Source organism: Balaenoptera ricei, chromosome X, assembly GCF_028023285.1.
Source record: "Balaenoptera ricei isolate mBalRic1 chromosome X, mBalRic1.hap2, whole genome shotgun sequence".
Lineage (NCBI taxonomy): Eukaryota > Metazoa > Chordata > Mammalia > Artiodactyla > Balaenopteridae > Balaenoptera > Balaenoptera ricei.
This window is the reverse complement of record NC_082660.1, coordinates 11,892,030-11,914,153: the sequence shown is the minus strand read 5'-3', so window position 1 is coordinate 11,914,153 and position 22,124 is coordinate 11,892,030. Positions and strand designations below refer to the sequence as shown.

The 22,124-nt window shown below is 37.6% G+C and overlaps 1 protein-coding gene across 3 annotated transcripts in view; it reads right to left on the bottom strand.

The window, feature by feature from the left end:
• Positions 1–22,124, bottom strand: part of GLRA2 (glycine receptor alpha 2) — a 190,496-nt gene that overhangs the window by 123,290 nt on the left and 45,082 nt on the right. For 2 of the 3 annotated variants that reach the window (XM_059910774.1, XM_059910776.1), the window contains exons 3-4: positions 18,855–18,922; positions 5,297–5,520 (exon numbers count right to left, since the gene is read on the bottom strand). In XM_059910774.1, the coding sequence (XP_059766757.1) occupies positions 5,297–5,520; positions 18,855–18,922 (292 nt within the window). Of the gene's footprint in view, positions 1–5,296; positions 5,521–18,691; positions 18,760–18,854; positions 18,923–22,124 lie in introns of all 3 variants that reach the window. The other variant, XM_059910775.1, reaches the window with a different exon arrangement.

The following is a 22,124-nucleotide window of genomic DNA, read 5'->3' as shown; positions in this document are numbered from 1 at the left end:
TTGGTGACTAAACATATGTCCACTAACTCTGGTGGGATGAAAATGTATTTCATTTTCAAAAATGAAACAAAAACAGTGAGGTAATCCCTCCATCCTTCTAAAAATGGTAGCCATTTGTTTATCATGTTAACAGATGTGGGAAAAAGCGACTGATTTAAGTTGTAGCAAATATGATTTAAGTTATATAAGGAGGAATTTCTGCACAATGTTAGAGTAACTTATTATAAGATCCAAGGAGAGAATATAAAATCTCCTTCTCTGAAGGTCTTTAAAAATAGAGTAAGTTCTCAACAGGTTGCCTGAAGGTAAGGAGTTGACTTAATAACTTTAATGGGTCTTTTCAGCCCTTTAATCCCTGGGATAGTAAAAGTTTTCAGAAAGTAGATATGCTATATAAGCTATACATGCTGTATAAAACTATCAAATGAGCTTCCTATTTGAAGGTCAATTGTGGCATCTTGAATTTAAACAGTCTTTTTAGACATTTGCGAAATTTGAAGATACTTTATATTCTCATCTTAAATCTTACCTTCTTCCTCCACTAGTTCTTTGAAAATTGAGTCCCCAAAAGGTTGGTTCGAAAATGACATGCGTTTGGTGTTGTATTTGTTTGTGTCTTTGGATTTGAGTTGGAGTAAATGAAGAATTAATGTGGGGTAGGAGATGATAGCTCTGAAATAGAAGTCAAGAGCTTTGATTCTTGTCCTAGCTTTCCTATTTATGGGCTCCATTATTTTAGCTCATTTAACTTTTTAAAGAAGTCACTTCCTCATCAGTAAAACAAGGATATTTTGCTCTGTAATACCTTCAATTTAAAAAAAATCCTATGCTTCTATAAAAGTCAGAGTTTCGGCAGAAAAGTCTCAGAAGCAGTGGGAAGTAAGGGAAGAAAACAAATATTAGCAAAGACATTGTGGACATGTGAGATCAGCTGCTCCTCTTTAAAAACGCTCACCCTCTCCTTCTCTCTTTCATATTGCACACCATAGGTCATGATGCCCTGACTTCTACTACAATTCATTATACTCGATTCAGTAAATATTGTTTGAGCACTAATATGTATTATACTCAAGGCTCACCTCGTAATTCTACTGTGGATTCAGGCCTTTTAAAGTAATATGAATTTAGAATTTGACTGTCTCTGAAGAGGGTATACAAAGCAAGATGTGTGTCCTTGTTTACGCTTTGGTCAAGAATGGTCAATACTTAATGGGGTGGGTCAGCAAAAAACTTGAAGACAGAGTAAGATCAAACATATGAGGGAAGTGAATAATTAAAAAAGAAATCAGAGGATAAGTGGACAGAAATAGATTTGACACTTTTTCATCATCAGAGACTATGTCCTGTATCACTGGATAGAAATTTTCTTAAATATTGTTTGAGCACTAATATGTATTATACTCAAGGCTCACCTCGTTATTCCACTGTGGATTCAGGCCTTTTAAAGTAATATGAATTTAGAATTTGACTGTCTCTGAAGAGGGTATACAAAGCAAGATGTGTGTCCTTGTTTACACTTTGGTCAAGAATGGTCAATACTTAATGGGGTGGGTCAACAAAAAACTTGAAAACAGAGTAAGATCAAACATATGAGGGAAGTGAATAATTAGAAAAGAAATCAGAGGATAAGTGGACAGAAATAGATTTGACACTTTTTCATCATCAGAAACTATGTCCTGCATCACTGGATAGAAATTTTCTAACACTGAACTAAGACCTTTGGTTCCTATTTAAAAGATTTGTTTAAATTTTACTCAGGTGCCTCAGGTGTTTGAATCTGCAGGACATGTATGGATTTCTGGCCTACTGTCACTCCCTTTTTTAAATCTTTGTCTTCTGGCAAACAGATATATTATCTCTTGGGAAGTGTGATCTTGCTTGTTATAAAGTCAATGGGCTGCATAGTTCTCTTTGTGTTTTGTTTGGCCATCAAAGCCTTGGGCTTTGGTTTCCATGCAGAGTTAATTCTACCTCTGCTCCTACAAAGCTAAGAAAGCATATAATTTTTCCTGGCTGAAATGCTACCATCCATTTGCTTTAGGTTTCAGGAAAATTCAAATACAAAACATAACCATAGAACATTATTTTTTTAATGTGGACCAATGTTGAAGTAATTATTAAAATGTGTCAGGTGGAGGCAATTCATGAGTTTATCTTTGGTACTTCTGTTGTATGCCTTCCTTCTATCTTTCTTAACTCTCTTCGTCCTATCTGATTTTTCCTCTCAGGCATCCAACATGCTCTTTCTCACTATTCTTCACAGACATTAAACCTACTATCAGAAAGAAAATTTCGTATCAGCTCTTTATGGCTTAGTATGAATTGAGGACAGCGTATTCCCTCTCCTGGGGGTATTTGCATTGTGAACCTGAGAGTTGAGGGAAAGTCCTTCCTAATGGAATATCAGCAAGGACTTTCCAGCACCTTTAAGACACCAGAAACTGTACTTTAAACTTGAGTTGGACCTGCAGCTGGGCATATATTAGCACTAATTCCTCCTTACCCTCTAGTTAAATTGAGTCCAGTGACTCAAGTAAACAGGAGTGTGGGTGCCAACCCCCAAATTCTAACAATATTTGAGTCACAGAATTCGTTTGCAAAGTTAGAGCCACTTTTCTTTTCCTTCTTCCCTATTTATTCCTACTACTCAATTTATCTTATGTCTGCCTGCCTTGTTAGACTGGAGCCCTTCCAGGACAGAGACCACATTTTACTCAGCTCTGGATCTCTAGGCCCAGCACAGTGTCTGGCTCATTGAAAACCCTTCCAGGCAAGTAATTAGATTCCTGCAATTCAAATCTGCCAAGAGCTGTGTTTCCCTAAAATGGCGTGCCCAGTTCTCCTACACCAAGGGTCTCTCCCCTGATTTCATAGAATACCCACAATGAAGGGAAAGTCTAAACCAGCCTGCCACAGGACAAACTCCACCCAACCCAAAACAATTGTTGGGGTATTTCAGAGCCTACTGGGAACCAGAGATAGAAGAATTGCCTCTGGATCGAGTCTCGGGAACATTATATTCTTCATGGTTCCAGAATGGAAGGACCTTTATAGAACAGAAGGAAAAAAAAAACCCTGGTTTTATTTCGGCAGTGCATGATGCCAGGTATTTACTAGAGCAAATGCCACCCAAGGCCCAGAGGGTTAGCTGGAGCAGCTGATACCCTGTGCTGCTTTTTATAACTCTCCTTCCCAGCACCATGCTCTATATATGTCCCATTTCATCAGGTCACATCAACTTAGGTTGTGCCCAATACTGCATCTTACACCAAATGCATCACCATGTGGAATATTCTGTGTTTCCTTAAAAATTTTTATAAAAATAAATGTAAAGTTTCTTAAAAATAAAGTGGGGGAAGCTTCCCTGGTTCTTTGTGGAAGCAGTGACTTTGCCACTTTTTACAAATGAGCAGCCTCTTTCCTTCCAAAAGACATTGCAGCTATCTGCCATCAGCAAGCTGTGAAATTACTGGGTTAAGAATGGAATATACAGTACAGACCTAAATTGTATATAGAGTTGTGAAATACAGTTTTGGTGGTGGTGAGTCTGCAAACTTGTGAAAATCATTTGCAAAGACACTAGCTGTCTTTTTTTTTTTTTTTTGGTAATAAGATTGGAGAGAAAGGCGGAATTCTTTAAAGGATCTTTAAAATGTCAATATTTATTCAATGTATTCGATTTCTCTCATATACAATACACTGTCTTGGCCCTTTGGGAGGGGTTACAAAAGATGCAAAATCCGAATATCTTGGCTTTAAAGAGCTTATTATTTAGAAAGAATGTTAACTTAAAAGTGCAAACAGCCATCATTTCATTTATTGAGAACATACTCTGTGTCATGAACTGTGGCAAGTATTTTTATTTACTCTATATCAGGGGTTGGCAAACTATGGCCAAAGAGCTAAATCTAGTCCACCACCTGTTTTTGTAAATAAAGTTTTATTGAAACATGGTCACACCTAATTGTTTGAGTATTGTCTATGGCTGTTTTGTGCTATAATGGCAGAGTTGAGTAGCTCTGACAGAGTTGAGACAGTCTGACCGGCAAAGCTAAAATACTTTCCATCTGCCCTTTACAGAAAATATTTGCTGACCTCTGCTGTATATAATTCATTCTCACAAGAATACTCTGAGATAAATATGGTGTTTCCCATTTTCCAATTAAGGTAACTGAAGGTTATAGCTTATGTAACTTAGTAAGTGGCAAAGCTTCAGTTTAATTCTAGGTTTGTCTGATTCCAAAAGTCTATGTTCTTATGCTATATTTGTGTACAGAAGTAGCCAAAATATGGGGTAGGAAGAAGTCAGAGCCTTACAGATTCACAGAGAAACTATTATTAGAGTTCCAAAAAGGGAGTGATTATTTTGATTGTAGGGTGATAAATATTCTGGAGAAGATCATATTTGAATAAAAAAGCAAAAATGCATCTGAGAAATTTTCTATCCCAAGCTCAAGCCCAAGAAAAGTTAACAGATCAAGATCACATGTTTAGTTAGAAGTAGATCTGGGATTAGAACCAGTTTTCCATTCACTGAGCTCAAAGTATGCTGTCAGTGACGATACTGAGCCATTGAATCTTTGTGTGTGTGTGTGTGTTTAAATGCTATAGAATGGCATAATTATTTGAAATGAGAATTTGTATGTTATTCTCAGTGGTAATTGAACGAAAGGGCCTGCACTTCCTTTATTGAACCAATCAAAAACATATTTGTGGGGCTTCCCTGGTGGCGCAGTGATTGAGAATCCGCCTGCCAATGCAAGGGACACAGGTTCGAGCACTGGTCCGGGAAGATCCTACATGCCATGGAGCAACTAAGCCCGTGAGCCACAACTACTGAGCCTGCGCTCTAGAGCCCACGAGCCGCAACTACTGAGCCTGCACACCTAGAGCCCGTGCTTTGCAACAAGAGAAGCCTCCGCAATGAGAAGTCCGCACACCGCAAAGAAGAGTACCCCCCGCTCACCGCAACTAGAGAAAGCCCGTGCACAGCAACGAAGACCCAACACAGCCAAAAATAAATAAATAAAATAAAATAATAAATAGAAACATATTTGTGCAGATATTTATATGATACCATCACCTACCCACCATCCTACCAAATATATTTTGGTTATGGTGAATTACATTTCTGAGACCATGGGAACCACTGGCACTCTCACCAACTTTAAGTTTAAATAATAAACAAGAGACCACAAAGGATAATATTCATATACATCTTGCCCTGCAGAATCATGCAGCTCTAGGTCAGGAGAAAAATGGAGAAGGAAGCAGGGGCCAGCCGAAGGAAGCTTACCTGATACTGTAGAGCACTTTGCCATTTTTTGAAATGCGAAGCAACTTGTTGTCGGTGGTGACATCATGGAAGTTGGCCCCCTTCTCATTGGCAAAGAACAAATCTGGTTTCCAAATGGAGTCCAGCATCGATGGGTCTAAGTCCAGAGAATCATCAGGGTACTCGCTATAAGCCAGCCGTGAATCATTCCACTGTTGTCTCAGAAAAATATTCACTCGGTAGTCCTACAGAAACGCCATGCGTAAGAGTTACTTCTTGCCCACTCTGGCATATTTTCCCCTCACTCTTCTGCCTGATTCGATGCATGCAGTGTTGGTATCTGAGTAAACCCAGCTGTGTATATCTTGGTCAAAATAAACCACTCAATTCTATTAGGAGTGGGAACAGAGGCGAGAAGGAAAGAAGACTTGACCAAACCAGAACACTAATGGAACGAGTTGAGCTGGTTGAATTTTTGTTTCATTTAATCATTCTGGGAGGAAATAATACTAACTCAATCTGATTTTGCTGTAGAAAAAGGTAATGATAAGTACAGGAGTCAGTCTGTGATGGCAGATTGTCAAATAAAACCGATTCATTTTCCAAATCAGAAATGACATGATCTCTATTTTCAATCTGCTCAGATGCTCTGGGCAGAAGAAAACCCACTCTGTAATTTTGGTAGTAGAAATCTTATCATAAAACTCTGACATGATGGGGCAATATTTTTTAAATTCATCAACATAAATATTAAGATGGTTCATGTTGACAAGATAATTCCCTTACAGCTACTTACTTTTGAAATTCTTAAATATTTTATCATTTCTCTGAATGGGTTGTATCTACAGTAGTCAACTGGATGCTTCATCAAAACAGAAATCTTTTTCATGTTTTCCTAATCTGAGCACCTTTTGATAAAGGTGTGCCTCCCTGTGGGAGCCTCAGGTACACCCTGTCATTCCCACTTGGCATGGGAATTTTCTTCTGTGCTAATGAATCAGCTTGGGACAGTAACTTCTCTTCAGAGGATTTCTACTCAAAGGTCTTTAGGTTCATGGAAACTGTTGCTTCGCTTGACAGAGCAGACCCAATAAAGGCTTCAACAGTATTCCCTAGTCAAGCAGGACTATGGTTCAGAGCTAACAGTGGTCCACATCTGCCACTGTGATCATTTAGGGTGATATATACTCATCCCATCTTACTCTCTTTCCTTTACCTTTTTCACCTTCATTTGCTTTGTCTCCACATCTTTGTTTGGGCACCTGGATTTTGAGTCATTGTTTACTTTTCTCTAACAGTGACCAACATGTCCTCGGTTTGCCTGAGAACTTTCCCATTTTAGCCTCAGGTAAAAACGAAGCTTTCAGGGAACCCACTCAGTCCTAGGCAAAACTCAGATGGTTGGTTACTGTATCAGGTACAATGGAGACCACCTCGGGTTGGTCGGTTTTGGTTAATCCCTTTAGAGCCAAAAGAAAATCTGTAAGTAAGTTATAAAGATCAGGGTGTATGGAAGAGAACTTCAAATCCAGTTCCTTCTGCTTATTACTAAACTCCACAAATTCCCATGACTTCCCCCCCCCGCCCCAAATACAGCCATCCTGACGATCAGGCTGATAGAGTATTTTGGAAGTGGCAGTTCTTAGAAAGAGTGCCCAGTGTGGGTTTAAAGAATGCTAATAATCAAGTAGTTACTAACTTCTGAAAATCAGTCATCAGAACCCAGCTTATTAGGAAAAGCTGAAATATTAAAAGAAATAACCGTACGTTTCTTTGTTGTACAACATAAGGACTTTCTGACTTGGAAAATTTTATCAGCTGACTTTTATTTGGGATTATACCAGGCTTGCACAGCAAATTCCCAGACCTAAGAGGGTGCTGTTGTGAGGCCAGCCAGGCTTCCATCCCATTCTGTTTGCTCACTGGCTGCCCCCTCCTTCCACGAGTGAGCCAAGAGAATGGCAGAACCTCAAAGTTCTCCCCATCACATATTTTGCATTTTGGGGATTGTCCAAAGGGACCAGAGGGTAGTAACTGGAAAGAGATTACCAGTTCAGTGTTTCATCGGCAACAGGAGTGACTGGAACCTTTGGAGTTTTGTGTGAGTAAAGAGTGGGAATGTGTGATTTGTAGAAAATCAAAACAGGGGCTATTGAAAATATAATAATCCAATTTGCATATAAATAGGCACTGGATAGATCAGCTGTGAGATTTTCTTAAGGTTTCCTGAAGGGAAAAAACGCAGTGTCTCCACTGTGTGACATCTACCCCTTTTATTTCCCTTAGGATGGGAACCAATTATCCTTCATAAAATTTTGTGTGTGGGGGTCTATGAGCTTGTTTCAGTAGGAGAGAAGAGGATGTCATCTCTTAGCCAATTCTGGAGGTAGAAAAACTCTAAGTATAAGAAGTAATGACAGTTGGAAATAGCAGAGGTGAATGGGTTAAATTTCTTAGGCCATTGGGAGGCCATTGAGGCCCCCCACCCAAGAAGGAAACATAGAATGGGAGAGGCTATAAGACGCCAGATAGCGAGCATTGGGCAGCAAAATCACCAGGACAACATCGTCGCAGTCCTCCTTTGAACCTGAGAATGATTTAAAGATGCATTTTGAGAGACTCTAGAGAATATTACATTAGTGACATACAATATGAAAACATTGACCTTTTTTTAAAAAAAAATCTCAAAATTTCCCAGCTAATGTATTAATACATCTTTTTTTTTAATGTCTGAAACATTTATATTAACATATTTCCATACATATTTCCATACAAATACAAATATAAGATTTTTAGAAATTTCATGTAATGTCTGAAACATTTATATTCACATATTTCCATACAAATAACCCAATGAAAGTTTAGTATTAGTTGTTTTGCTTGTTTTTTTTATACTGCAGGTTCTTATTAGGCATCAATTTTATACACATCAGTGTATACATGTCAATCCCAATCGCCCAATTCAGCACACCACCATCCCCACCCCACCGCAGTTTTCCCCCCTTGGTGTCAATATGTCCATTCTCTACATCTGTGTCTCAACTTCTGCCCTGCAAACTGGCTCATCTGTACCATTTTTCTAGGTTCCACATACATGCATTAATATACGATATTTGTTTTTCTCTTTCTGACTTACTTCACTCTGTATGACAGTCTCTAGATCCATCCACGTCTCAACAAATGACTCAATTTCGTTCCTTTTTATGGCTGAGTAATATTCCATTGTATATATGTACCACAACTTCTTTATCCATTCGTCTGTTGATGGGCATTTAGGTTGCTTCCATGACCTGGCTATTGTAAATAGTGCTGCAATGAACATTTGGGTACATGTGTCTTTTTGAATTACGGTTTTCTCTGGGTATATGCCCAGTAGTGGGATTGCTGGGTCATATGGTAATTCTATTTTTAGTTTTTTAAGGAACCTCCATATTGTTCTCCATAGTGGCTGTATCAATTTACATTCCCACCAACAGTGCAAGAGGGTTCCCTTTTCTCCACACCCTCTCCAGCATTTGTTGTTTGTAGATTTTCTGATGATGCCCATTCTAACAGGAGTGAGGTGATACCTCATTGTAGTTTTGATTTGCATTTCTCTAATAATTAGTGATGTTGAGCATCTTTTCATGTGCTTCGTGGCCATCTGTATGTCTTCTTTGGAGAAATGTCTATTTAGGTCTTCTGCCCATTTTTGGATTGGGGTGTTTGTTTCTTTGATATTGAGCTAAATGAGCTGTTTATATATTTTGGAGATTAATCCTTTGTCCGTTGATTCATTTGCAAATATTTTCTCCCATTCTGAGGGTTGTCTTTTTGTCTTGTTTATGGTTTCCTTTGCTGTGCAAAAGCTTTTAAGTTTCATTAGGTCCCACTTGTTTATTTTTGTTTTTATTTCCATTACTCTAGGAGGTGGATCAAAAAAGATCTTGCTGTGATTTATGTCAAAGAGTGTTCTTCCTATGTTTTCCTCTAAGAGTTTTATAGTGTCCAGTCTTATATTTAGGTCTCTAATCCATGTTGAGTTTATTTTTGTGTATGGTGTTAGGGAGTATTCTAATTTCATTCTTTTCCATGTAGCTGTCCAGTTTTCCCAGCACCACTTATTGAAGAGACTGTCTTTTCTCCATTGTATATCGTTGCCTCCTTTGTCATAGATTAGTTGACCATAGGTGCGTGGGTTTATCTCTGGGCTTTCTATCTTGTTCCATTGATCTATGTTTCTGTTTTTGTGCCAGTACCATATTGTCTTGATTACTGTAGCTTTGTAGTATAGTCTGAAGTCAGGGAGTCTGATTCCTCCAGCTCCATTTTTTTCTCTCAAGACTGCTTTGGCTATTCGGGGTCTTTTGTGTCTCCATACAAATTTTAAGATGATTTGTTCTAGCTCCGTAAAAAATGCCACTGGTAATTTGATAGGGATTGCATTGAATCTGTAGATTGCTTTGGGTAGTATACTCATTTTCACAATGTTGATTCTTCCAATCCAAGAACATGGTATATCTCTCCATCTGTTGGTATCATCTTTAATTTCTTTCATCAGTGTCTTATAGTTTTCTGCATACAGGTCTTTTGTCTCCCTAGCTAGGTTTATTCCTAGGTATTTTATTCTTTTTGTTGCAATGGTAAATGGGAGTGTTTCCATAATTTCTCTTTCAGATTTTTCATCATTAGTGTATAGGAAGGCAAGAGATTTCTGTGCATTAATTTTGTATCCTGCAACTTTACCATATTCATTAATTAGCTCTAGCAGTTTTCTGGTGGCAGTTTTAGGATTCTCTATGTATAGTATCATGTCATCCGCAAACAGTGACAGTTTTACTTCTTCTTTTCCAATTTGTATTCCTTTTATTTCTTTTTCTTCTCTGATTGCCATGGCTAGGACTTCCAGAACTATGCTGAATAATAGTGGTGAGAGTGGACATCCTTGTCTCGTTCCTGATCTTAGAGGAAATGCTTTCAGTTTTTCACCATTGAGAATGATGTTTGCTGTGGGTTTGTCATATATGGCCTTTATTATGTTGAGGTAGGCTCCCTCTATGCCCACTTTCTGGAGAGTTTTTATCAGAAATGGGTGTTGAACTTTGTCAAAAGCTTTTTCTGCATCTATTGAGATGATCATATGGTTTTTATTCTTCAATTTGTTAATGTGGTGTATCACATTGATTGATTTGCGTATATTGAAGAATCCTTGCATCCCTGGGATAAATCCCACTTGATCATGGTGTATGATCCTTTTAATGTGTTGTTGGATTCTGTTTGCTAGTATGTTGTTGAGGATTTTTGCATCTATATTCATCAGTGAAATTAGTCTGTAATTTTCTTTTTTTGTAGTATCTTTGTCTGGTTTTGGTATCAGGGTGATGGTGGCCTCATAGAATGAGTTTGGGAGTGTTCCTTCCTCTGCAATTTTTTGGAAGAGTTTGAGAAGGATGGGTGTTAGCTCTTCTCTAAATGTTTGATAGAATTCACCTGTGAAGCCATCTGGTCCTGGACTTTTGTTTGTTGGAAGATTTTTAATCACAGTTTCAATTTCATTACTTGTGATTGGTCTGTTCATATTTTCTGTTTCTTCCTGATTCAGTCTTGGAAGGTTATACCTTTCTAAAAATTTGTCCATTTCTTCCAGGTTGTCCATTTTATTGGCATAAAGTTGCTTGTAGTAGTCTCTTAGGATGCTTTGTATTTCTGCGGTGTCTGTTGTAACTTCTCCTTTTTCATTTCTAATTTTATTGATTTGAGTCCTCTCCCTCTTTTTCTTGATGAGTCTGGCTAATGGCTTATCAATTTTGTTTATCTTCTCAAAGAACCAACTTTTAGTTTTATTGATCTTTGCTATTGTTTTCTTTGTTTCTATTTCATTTATTTCTGCTCTGATCTTTATGATTTCTTTCCTTCTGCTAACTTTGGGTTTTGTTTGTTCTTCTTTCTCTAGTTTCTTTAGGTGTAAGGTTAGATTGTTTACTTGAGATTTTTCTTGTTTCTTTAGGTAGGCTTGTATAGCTATAAACTTCCCTCTTAGAACCGCTTTTGCTGCATCCCATAGGTTTTGGGTCGTCGTGTTTTCATTGTCATTTGTCTCTAGGCATTTTTTGATTTCCTCTTTGATTTCTTCAGTGATCTCTTGGTTATTTAGTAACGTATTGTTTAGCCTCCATGTGTTTGTCTTTTTTACGTTTTTTTTCCCTGTAATTCATTTCTAATCTCATAGCGTTGTGGTCAGAAAAGATGCTTGATATGATTTCAATTTTCTTAAATTTACTGAGGCTTGATTTGTGACCCAAGATGTGATCTATCCTGGAGAATGTTCCGTGTGCACTTGAGAAGAACGTGTAATCTGCTGTTTTTGGATGGAATGTCCTATATATATCAATTAAATCTATCTGGTCTATTGTGTCATTTAAAGCTTCTGTTTCCTTATTTATTTTCATTTTGGATGATCTGTCCATTGGTGTAAGTGAAGTGTTAAAGTCCCCCACTATTATTGTGTTACTGTCGATTTCCTCTTTTATAGCTGGTAGCAGTTGCCTTATGTATTGAGGTGCTCCTATGTTGGGTGCATATATATTTATAATTGTTATATCTTCTTCTTGGATTGATCCCTTGATCATCATGTAGTGTCCTTCCTTGTCTCTTGTAACATTCTTTATTTTAAAGTCTATTTTATCTGATATGAGTATAGCTTCTCCAGCTTTCTTTTGATTTCCATTTGCATGGAATATCTTTTTCCATCCCCTCACTTTCAGTCTGTATGTGTCCCTAGGTCTAAAGTGGGTCTCTTGTAGACAGCATATATATGGGTCTTGTTTTTGTATCCATTCAGCCAGTCTATGTCTTTTGGTTGGGGCATTTAATCCATTCACGTTTAAGGTAATTTTCGATATGTATGTTCCTATGACCATTTTCTTAATTGTTTTGGGTTTGTTTTTGTAGGTCCTTTTCTTCTCTTGTGTTTCCCACTTAGCATTTGTTGTAGGGCTGGTTTGGTGGTGCTGAATTCTCTTAGCTTTTGCTTGTCTGTAAAGCTTTTGATTTCTCCATCAAATCTAAATGAGATCCTTGCCGGGTAGAGTAATCTTGGTTGTAGGTTCTTCCCTTTCATCACTTTAAGTATATCATGCCACTCCCTTCTGGCTTGCAGAGTTTCTGCTGAGAAATCAGCTGTTAACCTTATGGGAGTTCCCTTGTATGTTATTTGTCATTTTTCCCTTGCTGCTTTCAATAATTTTTCTTTGTCTTTAATTTTTGCCACTTTGATTACTATGTGTCTCGGCGTGTTTCTCCTTGGGTTTATTCTGTATGGGACTCTCTGCGCTTCCTGGACTTGGGTGGCTATTTCCTTTCCCACGTTAGGGAAGTTTTCGACTATAATCTCTTCAAATATTTTCTCTGGTCCTTTCTCTCTCTCTTCTCCTTCTGGGACCCCTATAATGCGAATGTTGTTGCGTTTAATGTTGTCCCAGAGGTCTCTTAGGCTGTCTTCATTTCTTTTCATTCTTTTTTCTTTAGTCTGTTCCGCAGCAGTGAATTCCACCATTCTGTCTTCCAGGTCACTTATCCGTTCTTTTGCCTCAGTTATTCTGCTATTGATTCCTTCTAGTGTAGTTTTCATTTCAGTTATTGTATTGGTCATCTCTGTTTCTTTGTTCTTTAATTCTTCTAGGTCTTTGTTAATCATTTCTTGCATCTTCTCAATCTTTGCCTCCATTCTTATTCCGAGGTCCTGGATCATCTTCACTATCATTATTCTGAATTCTTTTTCTGGAAGGTTGCCTATCTCCACTTCATTTAGTTGTTTTTCTGGGGTTTTTTCTTGTTCCTTCATCTGGTACATAGCCCTCTGCCTTTTCATCTTCTCTATCTTTCTGTAACTCAATACATCTTTTTAAAAAGTCTTTCCCCCAAGTATTCTTCTCCAGTGTTTCCTGCTTTTCTGTTTTGAATTTTATATATTTAAAATAATAAAATAGGTTCTCCCAATACCAGAACTTTAAAAAGAGCACTGAATCTATCTTATCACAATAGAACCATTAAATATCTAACAGTTAATTTAAAATAAATTAATTAGCCTATTCGTAAGCAAGAATAAGTGGAAAAGTTAGAGGAGAAAATACATTTTACGCCACAATGACAGGAATTATATGAAACAAGACTTTTATTAGATATTTTGGGAGTATTTGTTCTTTATAATGTATAGGAATTAAAATTTTCCATAATTTTGTTCATGATGCTATACATTATTCCAAAATAAATGGCAACCCTTAAAACCTTTAAGAGTAGAAAAGGACACCCAAGGATATAGAGAAGTAGATAGCCAAAGAAAAGATTTTCCGGGGCTGTGCCTCTGTAATTCTTTCAGTTCACTATCATTTTCAATGTAGGGTACAAATTTGACGCATGATTTATCTATGCATCACCTCTGTTTATTTACAGATAGGTTTATTCTCTCAAGATATTCCAAACCACAGGAGATAGTTATATTGCTCTGTAGCCTTTCTTTGTCTTTATTTTTGCTTCTAGGTTTAATGAAATATTAAAGAAGTAAGTATTAAGAGACATGCTTAAGTGTAGACTGAATTTTCTTTTATACTGCCTTCTCTCTCCAGAGACAGATTCTACTTCAAATAAATGACGTATTTCCTTGTATTAAAATTTGTTTTCCTATGATTGACCCTCTGGGTACTAGATTAGGTAATGGAAACATTCAAATTAAAAAGTGTGTGTGTATGTATATATATTATATATATATATGTGTATATATATATATGTGTGTATGTGTGCATATGTGTATGTGTGTAAATACATACACATATCTTTTATTTTTTCAAAAGCTATATGTAAGTCATAGAATCTTTATTATATTCTTAACACAGTTAATAAAAGTACCTATATTCCATACTGTTATTTCATATCAAATTTAGAATTTCTAAAGTTTTACTTTTCTTGGTACCTTCTAATTCTATGCCCATTGCCACAAAGATTGTTTCCTTAAATTGAATTATTTTGTTACTATTATATTTAGTGTAGCATTTGTACATAGAGATTGCCACTCTGTCTCATAAATATTGTTATTAAACTTTACTACTGCTCTCTTTTTATTTTTATAGGTATACATTTTTCAATCCAGTTATGTTATAAAGTTATTAGAGACAAAGATATGCTTTGTGGATTTCCCACAGACCTATATGGCACTTTAGTTTTAACTTCTAGCTACACTGCAGTGAAGTTTTCATCATCTTGAGTCTGTGCTAGCTTTGAATATGGGAAGTTAGCTTTGAATTTGAAATTATGGGAGGGGGGGCAGTTGCTTTATGATGAATCCAGGTTTTAACATTGCATTGTTAATTTAGAGACCAAGGACACCTTATATCTCAGATTAACAAAATGTTAGGTAGATTCTTGGTTCTCCCTTAAAAAGTCAGAAATAAGGAATGTAGCTACCTGCTATTCCTGGTAAGTTAGCATCTCCTTATGAGTTGCTTATGCACCTATAGAATGAAAGGGAGCCTGTAATGTCATTCCAGCAGTTACAGCATAGCCTGCATTCTCCTAAGGGGCTATCTACACCTTATCCAGTTCTTTAGGAAAGTGATTTCAGGTCGGAGATAAAACAACTCTTCACCCTGTAGCGGTAACCAGCAGAGCATGTGGAATTTGGGGAAGAGTTTGGGGAGCTGGAATCATATTCTGGAGATGCTCTCCAAGTGGACACGTTTTGTACACTTTCAGCTCTTTCTACCCCCTTCCCCCTATTGCAGTCTCTCAATATTAAATGAGGCAAGGGTCTGAGTCTGCTGCTGTAGCATGGGGAGTGTTCCAGCACCCATAGGTCCAAATCACACTCTATTCACCCACATCCTTCCAGGCAGTCATTTGGAAGCTTTGAGGAGACTATCTCTTCTCCATTTTCTGATGGCCCAACCTTGGGGACAGCTGTATGCAGATGGCATGCAAATACTCTTGACCTTTACTGACATTATCGATATTCCCAAACTATGCCTTTATAGTAGGAAGGAGGCGGTTGCAAATACACTCCTCATCCTGTAAATTCACTTGCCATCACTAGCTAAAGGAAAAGGGGAAAGAAAGAAAAGGAAATGGTAAACTGACGTTCCAAAACTGAAAGGTAACCTGTCTCATCATACATCCCTTACTGGTCTTCTGAGTCTTTTGGAATCATAAGAAAAAAAAAAAAATTGTTCCACTGAATACTTTTAACACAGGGTCAGCTAGTAATGAACATCACCAGGTCCCTGTGACTCTTAATGAACAGAAGTACATATTTTGAAATAATGTGCATGATCATAATGATCCATAAAAATATTCCTTAGAATAACACAAATATATTGTCCTGTGAGCACAGTCTTTAAACACTAACATACCAAAGGAGTAAGAGGCAATACTGTGTCTGTAAGTGAGCCTAATCTTTGTGGGCAGTTAGTACCAGCAGTAATTTAGTGGGATTTTATCAAACATAAGAGGGCAGAGTGGATAGAACCAAAAGAAAGTCATATCACATTCTTAAAACAGATAATTATTGCCTCTTATTTAGAAACAAACATCCAAACTAAATTCTTCAATAGTGCTATCAAGGGTCGTGGGATAAGAGTGGGACATGAGGGAAGAGTGGGAAATCAACATGTTCAGAAACTCAAAATTCTGAGACATTCTTGGAAAATAATCATTCCAGAAAACATAGAGAAAGCAAAACTATTATCCCCCCACCCCATAGCACTAATCAACGTCCTCAATGACTACATATATTACTGTGCATAAAACCTAAGGGCCTGATGTCTTGACTCCAACTAAAGACAGTTCAAGAAAGAATCTGTTTCTGTTTAACTTTTTTGACCATTTTTTTGAGTCACATTTTGTGAGAATATTCGTGGATGGTAGAATCTCAGGGTTTTGGTAAGGGAAGCTCAGGCTGTGATGACACTCTGTGGGTACATCAGGTAGCTCCCCAGGCAGGGCCTAAGGGGTCTGGGAAAGTAAGACCTTTTCAAGGTGGAGTAATTCTTATGTTCTTATGAGCCCCTGAATAATGTCCATTTTAAATAGTGGTGCCTTAGATCCCGGAGTTGGCAACCTATGGCCTGTGGGCCAAATTTGGCCATAGCCTGTGTTTATAAGTAGTTTTTTTTGGAGTACAGCCACACCCGTTTGCTTACTATTGTTTATGGCTGCTTTTATGCCAAAAGGGCAGAATTAAGTAGTTGTGACAGAGACTGTCTGGTCCTCAAAGTCTTAAGTATTTACTGTCTGGGTTTTTAGAGAAAAATGTTTGCCAGTCCCTACCCTACATGACATGAGGATTTATTCTTTGGTTTAAGCATGGTAGAGTTTCAAAAAACATTTTTTTTTTTAGTTTCACACAAAAGCCATAATTGAAGAAAATAAAAGATATTTTTTAAAAGCCAAATTCAGTTTGTCATTACATCAGAAGCTAAGAAGTAAAAGAAGCACAATACACATCATTCTTCTGATCATGCGATTCAATACGTCTCATACAGCAGAATAGACAGGCTGTTGATATTACACTTGGACAACGATTTCCAAATTTTCGCATAGGAAACACGACAAAGGACACCTTAATAAGTGGCCATGAAGCACCTAAGCAGCCCATTTATTAAACACCTTCAGTAGCTCTTAAAGACACAGGAAAGCAAGGATATCCATCGTTTCCATTTTCATCTCCTTAAATGTTTAGCTTTTTCTTGCATTAATGAACACTGAAAAGGTGCACATTTACATTTTTGATTGAGGGTAAAATGCAATGAGGAGATTTAATCAAAGCAACTTAAGGGTCTAATTAATGCAATCAGCGTTAGGTCGTGCAAATATTGTCATTGAATGCCATCGTGTAAAGCTGGTGATAGTGATTTGGGCGTCTGGAAAATTTGCCCCTCTGTTACCAGGATAAAACCAGGAGGGGAGAGACAGAAACTGAATGCCAAGTACAGAGTTGGAGTCTTCTTTCCATGTTCAGCTTTTCTTATGAGTCATTTAATAACCCTATCAAAACTACCCTGGTTGGGTAAAATTCTTAATGCACTACATACTGTCAAAGCCCCAAAAGTCTCGTTTCTGGACAATGCTGTGTCAGAATAATATTAAAACGGGTAGTGGAGTTGCATTATGTCTGACTTGCCAGTGGAAAGGGGTGATAAGAGGTAAATTATTCTTTTCTAACATCAAGGACACCAAAAAGTACAGTAATTTGTTAAACACAATTCTGGTAGCCTAAAAGAGAGAATTCATAAACACAGGGGAACACTATGTTTTACTTCTCAATGACATTATGCTCATTATTTCACTTCTTGAGTGTTTCTAGGACATCGGCCACCATAGTAGTATAGTCAAGCTCAACTATAGTTTATTTCGATCTCATCCAATAATATGGCTGTATACTTTACATAGTACTGAAAATTTGAACCAGCCAATTGACTTAGGACTTAAATTGCATGGGGGCCAAGAAAATGTTTTACCCAAAATGTAATCTCCACACAATAGCCTAGCACTGTAAGTCTACTGATCTAATAGGCTGTGTCACAGGCAACAACACCATCTTGACACTGATAAGGAATCTTGGTGGATTTTACAGTATCTGACATCTTTTTCATATATGTGAAACATGTCTGCCCTTAGAGTGTGATGGGTTTTTATTAGTTTTTTATGTTTATGTTTTTCTTTTTTTGGAAAAGCCATGCATGTGATGTAATTGCTTTGGACTTGGAACAACTTTCTATTGCCACCAAATTGTGTGTGTGTGTGTGTTCATTGTAAGATCAGCTCCTTGGCGTATATCTTAAATCAGTGGTCCCCAACCTTTTTGGCACCAGGGACCAGTTTCGTGGAAGACAATTTTTCCATGGACCGGGGGCGGGGTGGGAGTGGGGGATGGTTGGGTGGTTCAGGTGGTAACGCGAGCGATGCAGAACGGCAGATGAAGCTTCGCTCGCTAGCCCGCCACTCACCTCCTGCTGTGCGGCCCCATTCCTAACAGGCCTCAGACCGGTAACAGTGCGAGGCCGGGGGGTTGGGGACCCCTGTCTTAAGCGTAGCATGTCTGAGGCTTGATTATGTTAAAACTTCCCATTATATGAAAAATATCTCCCAAACTTTGAAATTTGTATTTCTGAAACATTGGAGATGCAAATATTTAAATATCCTTAACTATAAACCATGCTTAATACTGATAATTCTACCTAAATCTAACTGAACATCACGTGTTTCCAAAATTTCTCTGGCATGATGGATAAAAGATTATTGAATTTTAAATAAATAACTAATTGTTTTCTAGAGGTGAATGAACTTGGAAATTGGCACTCAGTAAATGTCCCACAAATATACAACAGTACTCTTTGATCGCATATCCCATTCCTTCACACGATGGCTTCAGTGCTCAGTCCCACTCACCATTGTAGTTTCTGCTATTGACCCAAAGCTGTTGATAAATATGTTGCAGGTAACATTTACAGGAGGCCCTGCAAGTTGAACAATAAATAGAAAATTTGACAGGTTGTGTTCATGGCATAATCAAGTCACGTTTTTCTCTTGCCAGTGGCGTTGTAGCACTTACCATGGTGGTTTCTGTGACTGATCCAAAACTGTTGATAAAAATATTGCAAGTAACGTTTACTGGAGGACCTGCAGAACGCAATAAGAATGTTGCAAGAGACATTGAAGCAAAAATACAGCTCCATCAACATCTGTGCAAATGACTAGAGATGTAAACAAAATTAAAATGATGGTGAGATTGCAAAAAAAAAAAAAAAAGTTTTACCCAGAGAGGTTAACAGTGATAGCATTCCCACTAGCATTTCCAATAATGACAGTTATGCAATGACAACTTACCCTGAAGAGTTTTGGATTTGGAAAATATAAGCTGAAGACTATTAAACGGAATTCACTGTCAATAGTTGCTATCAAAATTGCCTTTTGGGTGGGTGACTTTCTTTGACCTTAGGCTCATCAACATTGTAGATGTCAACAGTAGGCGCCCATGGTGATGAAATAGCCCACGTTTATGAGTTTAAATGGAGCTGTGTTTTGAACTGTGGATGGGTCAGGAATATCCACCTCCTTTCGTGTGATACCCTTTAAATCAGTGGATCTAGTTTGATTCTCTTGATACCTCTGAATTTACCCTATTCCTTCTTTATATCCTGTGACCACCCCCCCCCAATGAAAAATGATGCACAGAAATACAAAATCAAAGAAAATTAGCTCATTTTAAGAAACAAACACAGCAGTGTCACTTAATGTCCAGACTGTTGCCTCAGTAAATATACCGTAAAGAAAGATTTATTAATCCTAGATATGCTGTGAACAAAGAGCCTACTTTTTCCTCCAGAGACGGAGGGACTAACTCTCTTTCCTCTTGCCCTTTGTCTCTCATCCAAGCACTAACCAGGCCTGACTCTGCTTAGCTTCAGACATCAGGTATAATCAGACGTGTTCAAGGGGTATGGCCACAGACTCTTTGCCCTTTGACAACAGATAAATCACTTTCTGATGACTTCCAGTTTCATGTTATGCTGAGCAATATGTTTATTGCCCTCATGTAGTTTCCCCATAATGCTTTCTGAGATTAGAAATGGTTCATACTGCCATGAACTGTCTATTCACTCACTGCTTTCCCCTGTGGAAATTTGTCTCTTTTCACTTGACAAAGGCTCAGCAAGCTGGTGCAAGCTACACCCCAGTTGGCTCAGTACCCAACAAGTCGGTAGGATCTGAATGAGGAGGAGTTTGACTTGAGGCCTCCTTCAAAGGCTGGTAGTAAAACACAGCTGTGGCCACAATTGAGCGCCATGTTTTTACTTCTACAAGTCCACGTTGAGTTCTCAAAATGAGGAAAGGAAAAGGGCTCAACAACTAATGTACATCCCCAGGCAAGGACTTTTGGTAAAAGAAGGAGCAAGGAGTTTGGGTAAAAGAGATGTATTGAGCTGTTTTTCTTTTTAACATAACTAACTTTCTGTTTTTAGTGAAAAAAAAATGTGTTTATTTTTAAAGAAGTGTTTGTAGGCGTGGAATCATAGGCACCACAATATTACCAAAACATTTTCAGCCTGCATCTTTGAAATATTCCATCTTTTAGTTCATCCCTCTGTTATTCAGCATCTGCCAAATTGACTTCTTCTCCATGGTCACTTCCTACTCTGCTTGATTTTGTTTTTCTGTTTTGGTTACTCAAAACAAACAAAACAAAGCAAAACAAAAAACAAAAAGAGTCTCTTTCTTGGCCATAGAATTTTATTCTATAACAAATATATTCTTCTGCTAATACGAAATAAATTAGACAAGGTAGAGGCATGTCATGAGAAATTGTGTATCTTTGCTTTTTTTTCCTCTCTTCACAAGAAAATATTTCCTTTTAGATGGTCCAATTCAGGATGGAAAACTTTCATGAATTTTTATATGCAAGACAGAAAATGAATGATGTGGGAAAAGAAACAGGAAAGAGAGAAATGTCATCTTAACAGGAAGAATTTGAAAATCCAAATGTAGGTTGTCCTGTACTGTACATTATCTGATTGTCTGGCCTCCCCACCTGGCTTGAAACCAATTAGGAGGCTGGGTCCTACCATCATATATCTGTTTTTAACCTTCCCAGTAAATGACAGTGTGAGTATATTGCTAGAATTCAAAATATTTTTTAAGCCACCACATATTGACACACTGTACTAAGCACATTAAAAAAATTACCTAGTTTAATCCTCACAAGAGAGGAATTGTTTTACTGCTCCAATAAATATTTTCAGATGAGGAAACTGGGGGTTAGAGAGGTTAAGTGACTTGCTTAAAGTCATGCCACAGTAATTAGAGAAGCTGAGACTCAATGTCTCATCATTCTGATTCTAAACTTTCAACCACTTTGCTGCACTGGATTCATTGCATAATATCCTCTGACCTGCCAACCATGGTATTTCCCATTGGTTTGTACATTTCTGGGATAATTTAATCCTTTACATCTGATCGCTTCAATCTTGGGCATTGCCTTAAGGTTCATTTGCATTTGGATATAAAACCTTGGGAAGAAAAAAAGTAACTTTTTTTGATAAGGGATTAGCACATGCGTATAATAAGAGCCCACATATATTAACACCTCGCTGCATGCCAATGAGTGCCTTATTTGATTCTTCAGTAATTACATGCTTCCATGTCCCCCATTTTATGGATGAGGAAACTGAGGCATAAAGGAAATTCATTAATTTTCCCAAGGTCACAGAGTTTGTAAGAGGCAGAAACTGCCTAACTTTAGGGACACCTTTTTAAACTACAGGGATAGAATGCCTGAGGCCAATAGACTCATTCTAAGGATAGAAGTTACCTAAATATGGGAATATGCCTGCAAGTTCTTTGGGTTGAATGATAGAATTGTTTTTCACTTTTAAGAGTTATCCTGACATGTGCCAGCACAACCTTCCCTCTGTGTTTTAGCCCAATAATCTGCTAAGGTGTTCTAATTAACAAGAACACATTCTTAGATGTGAGCACCAGCGAATGAATGTGTTCTATAAACTGCAGAAAGAGTTAACACTAGTTAACCTCATCTAATTGATTGATCAGCAAAGATATTCCAAAGTGAATTGGATGAGAATTTGACTGGGAAGAAGAATTATGTAGACATCTAATCTCTCATATCCCTATCCTCCCCTCCCTCCCTCCCTTCCTTCCTTCCTTGTCTCCTCTCTCCTGTCTACCCTCTCTCCCTCCCTCTTTTCCTTTCTTTCTCACTCTCTTCCTTTATTTTTTGCCTTATTCTTATGAGAAAGAACAACCTTGCCATAACTCAAGTATAAATGGAAGTAAAAAATATATTTAGAATACTTCATAGGGATTT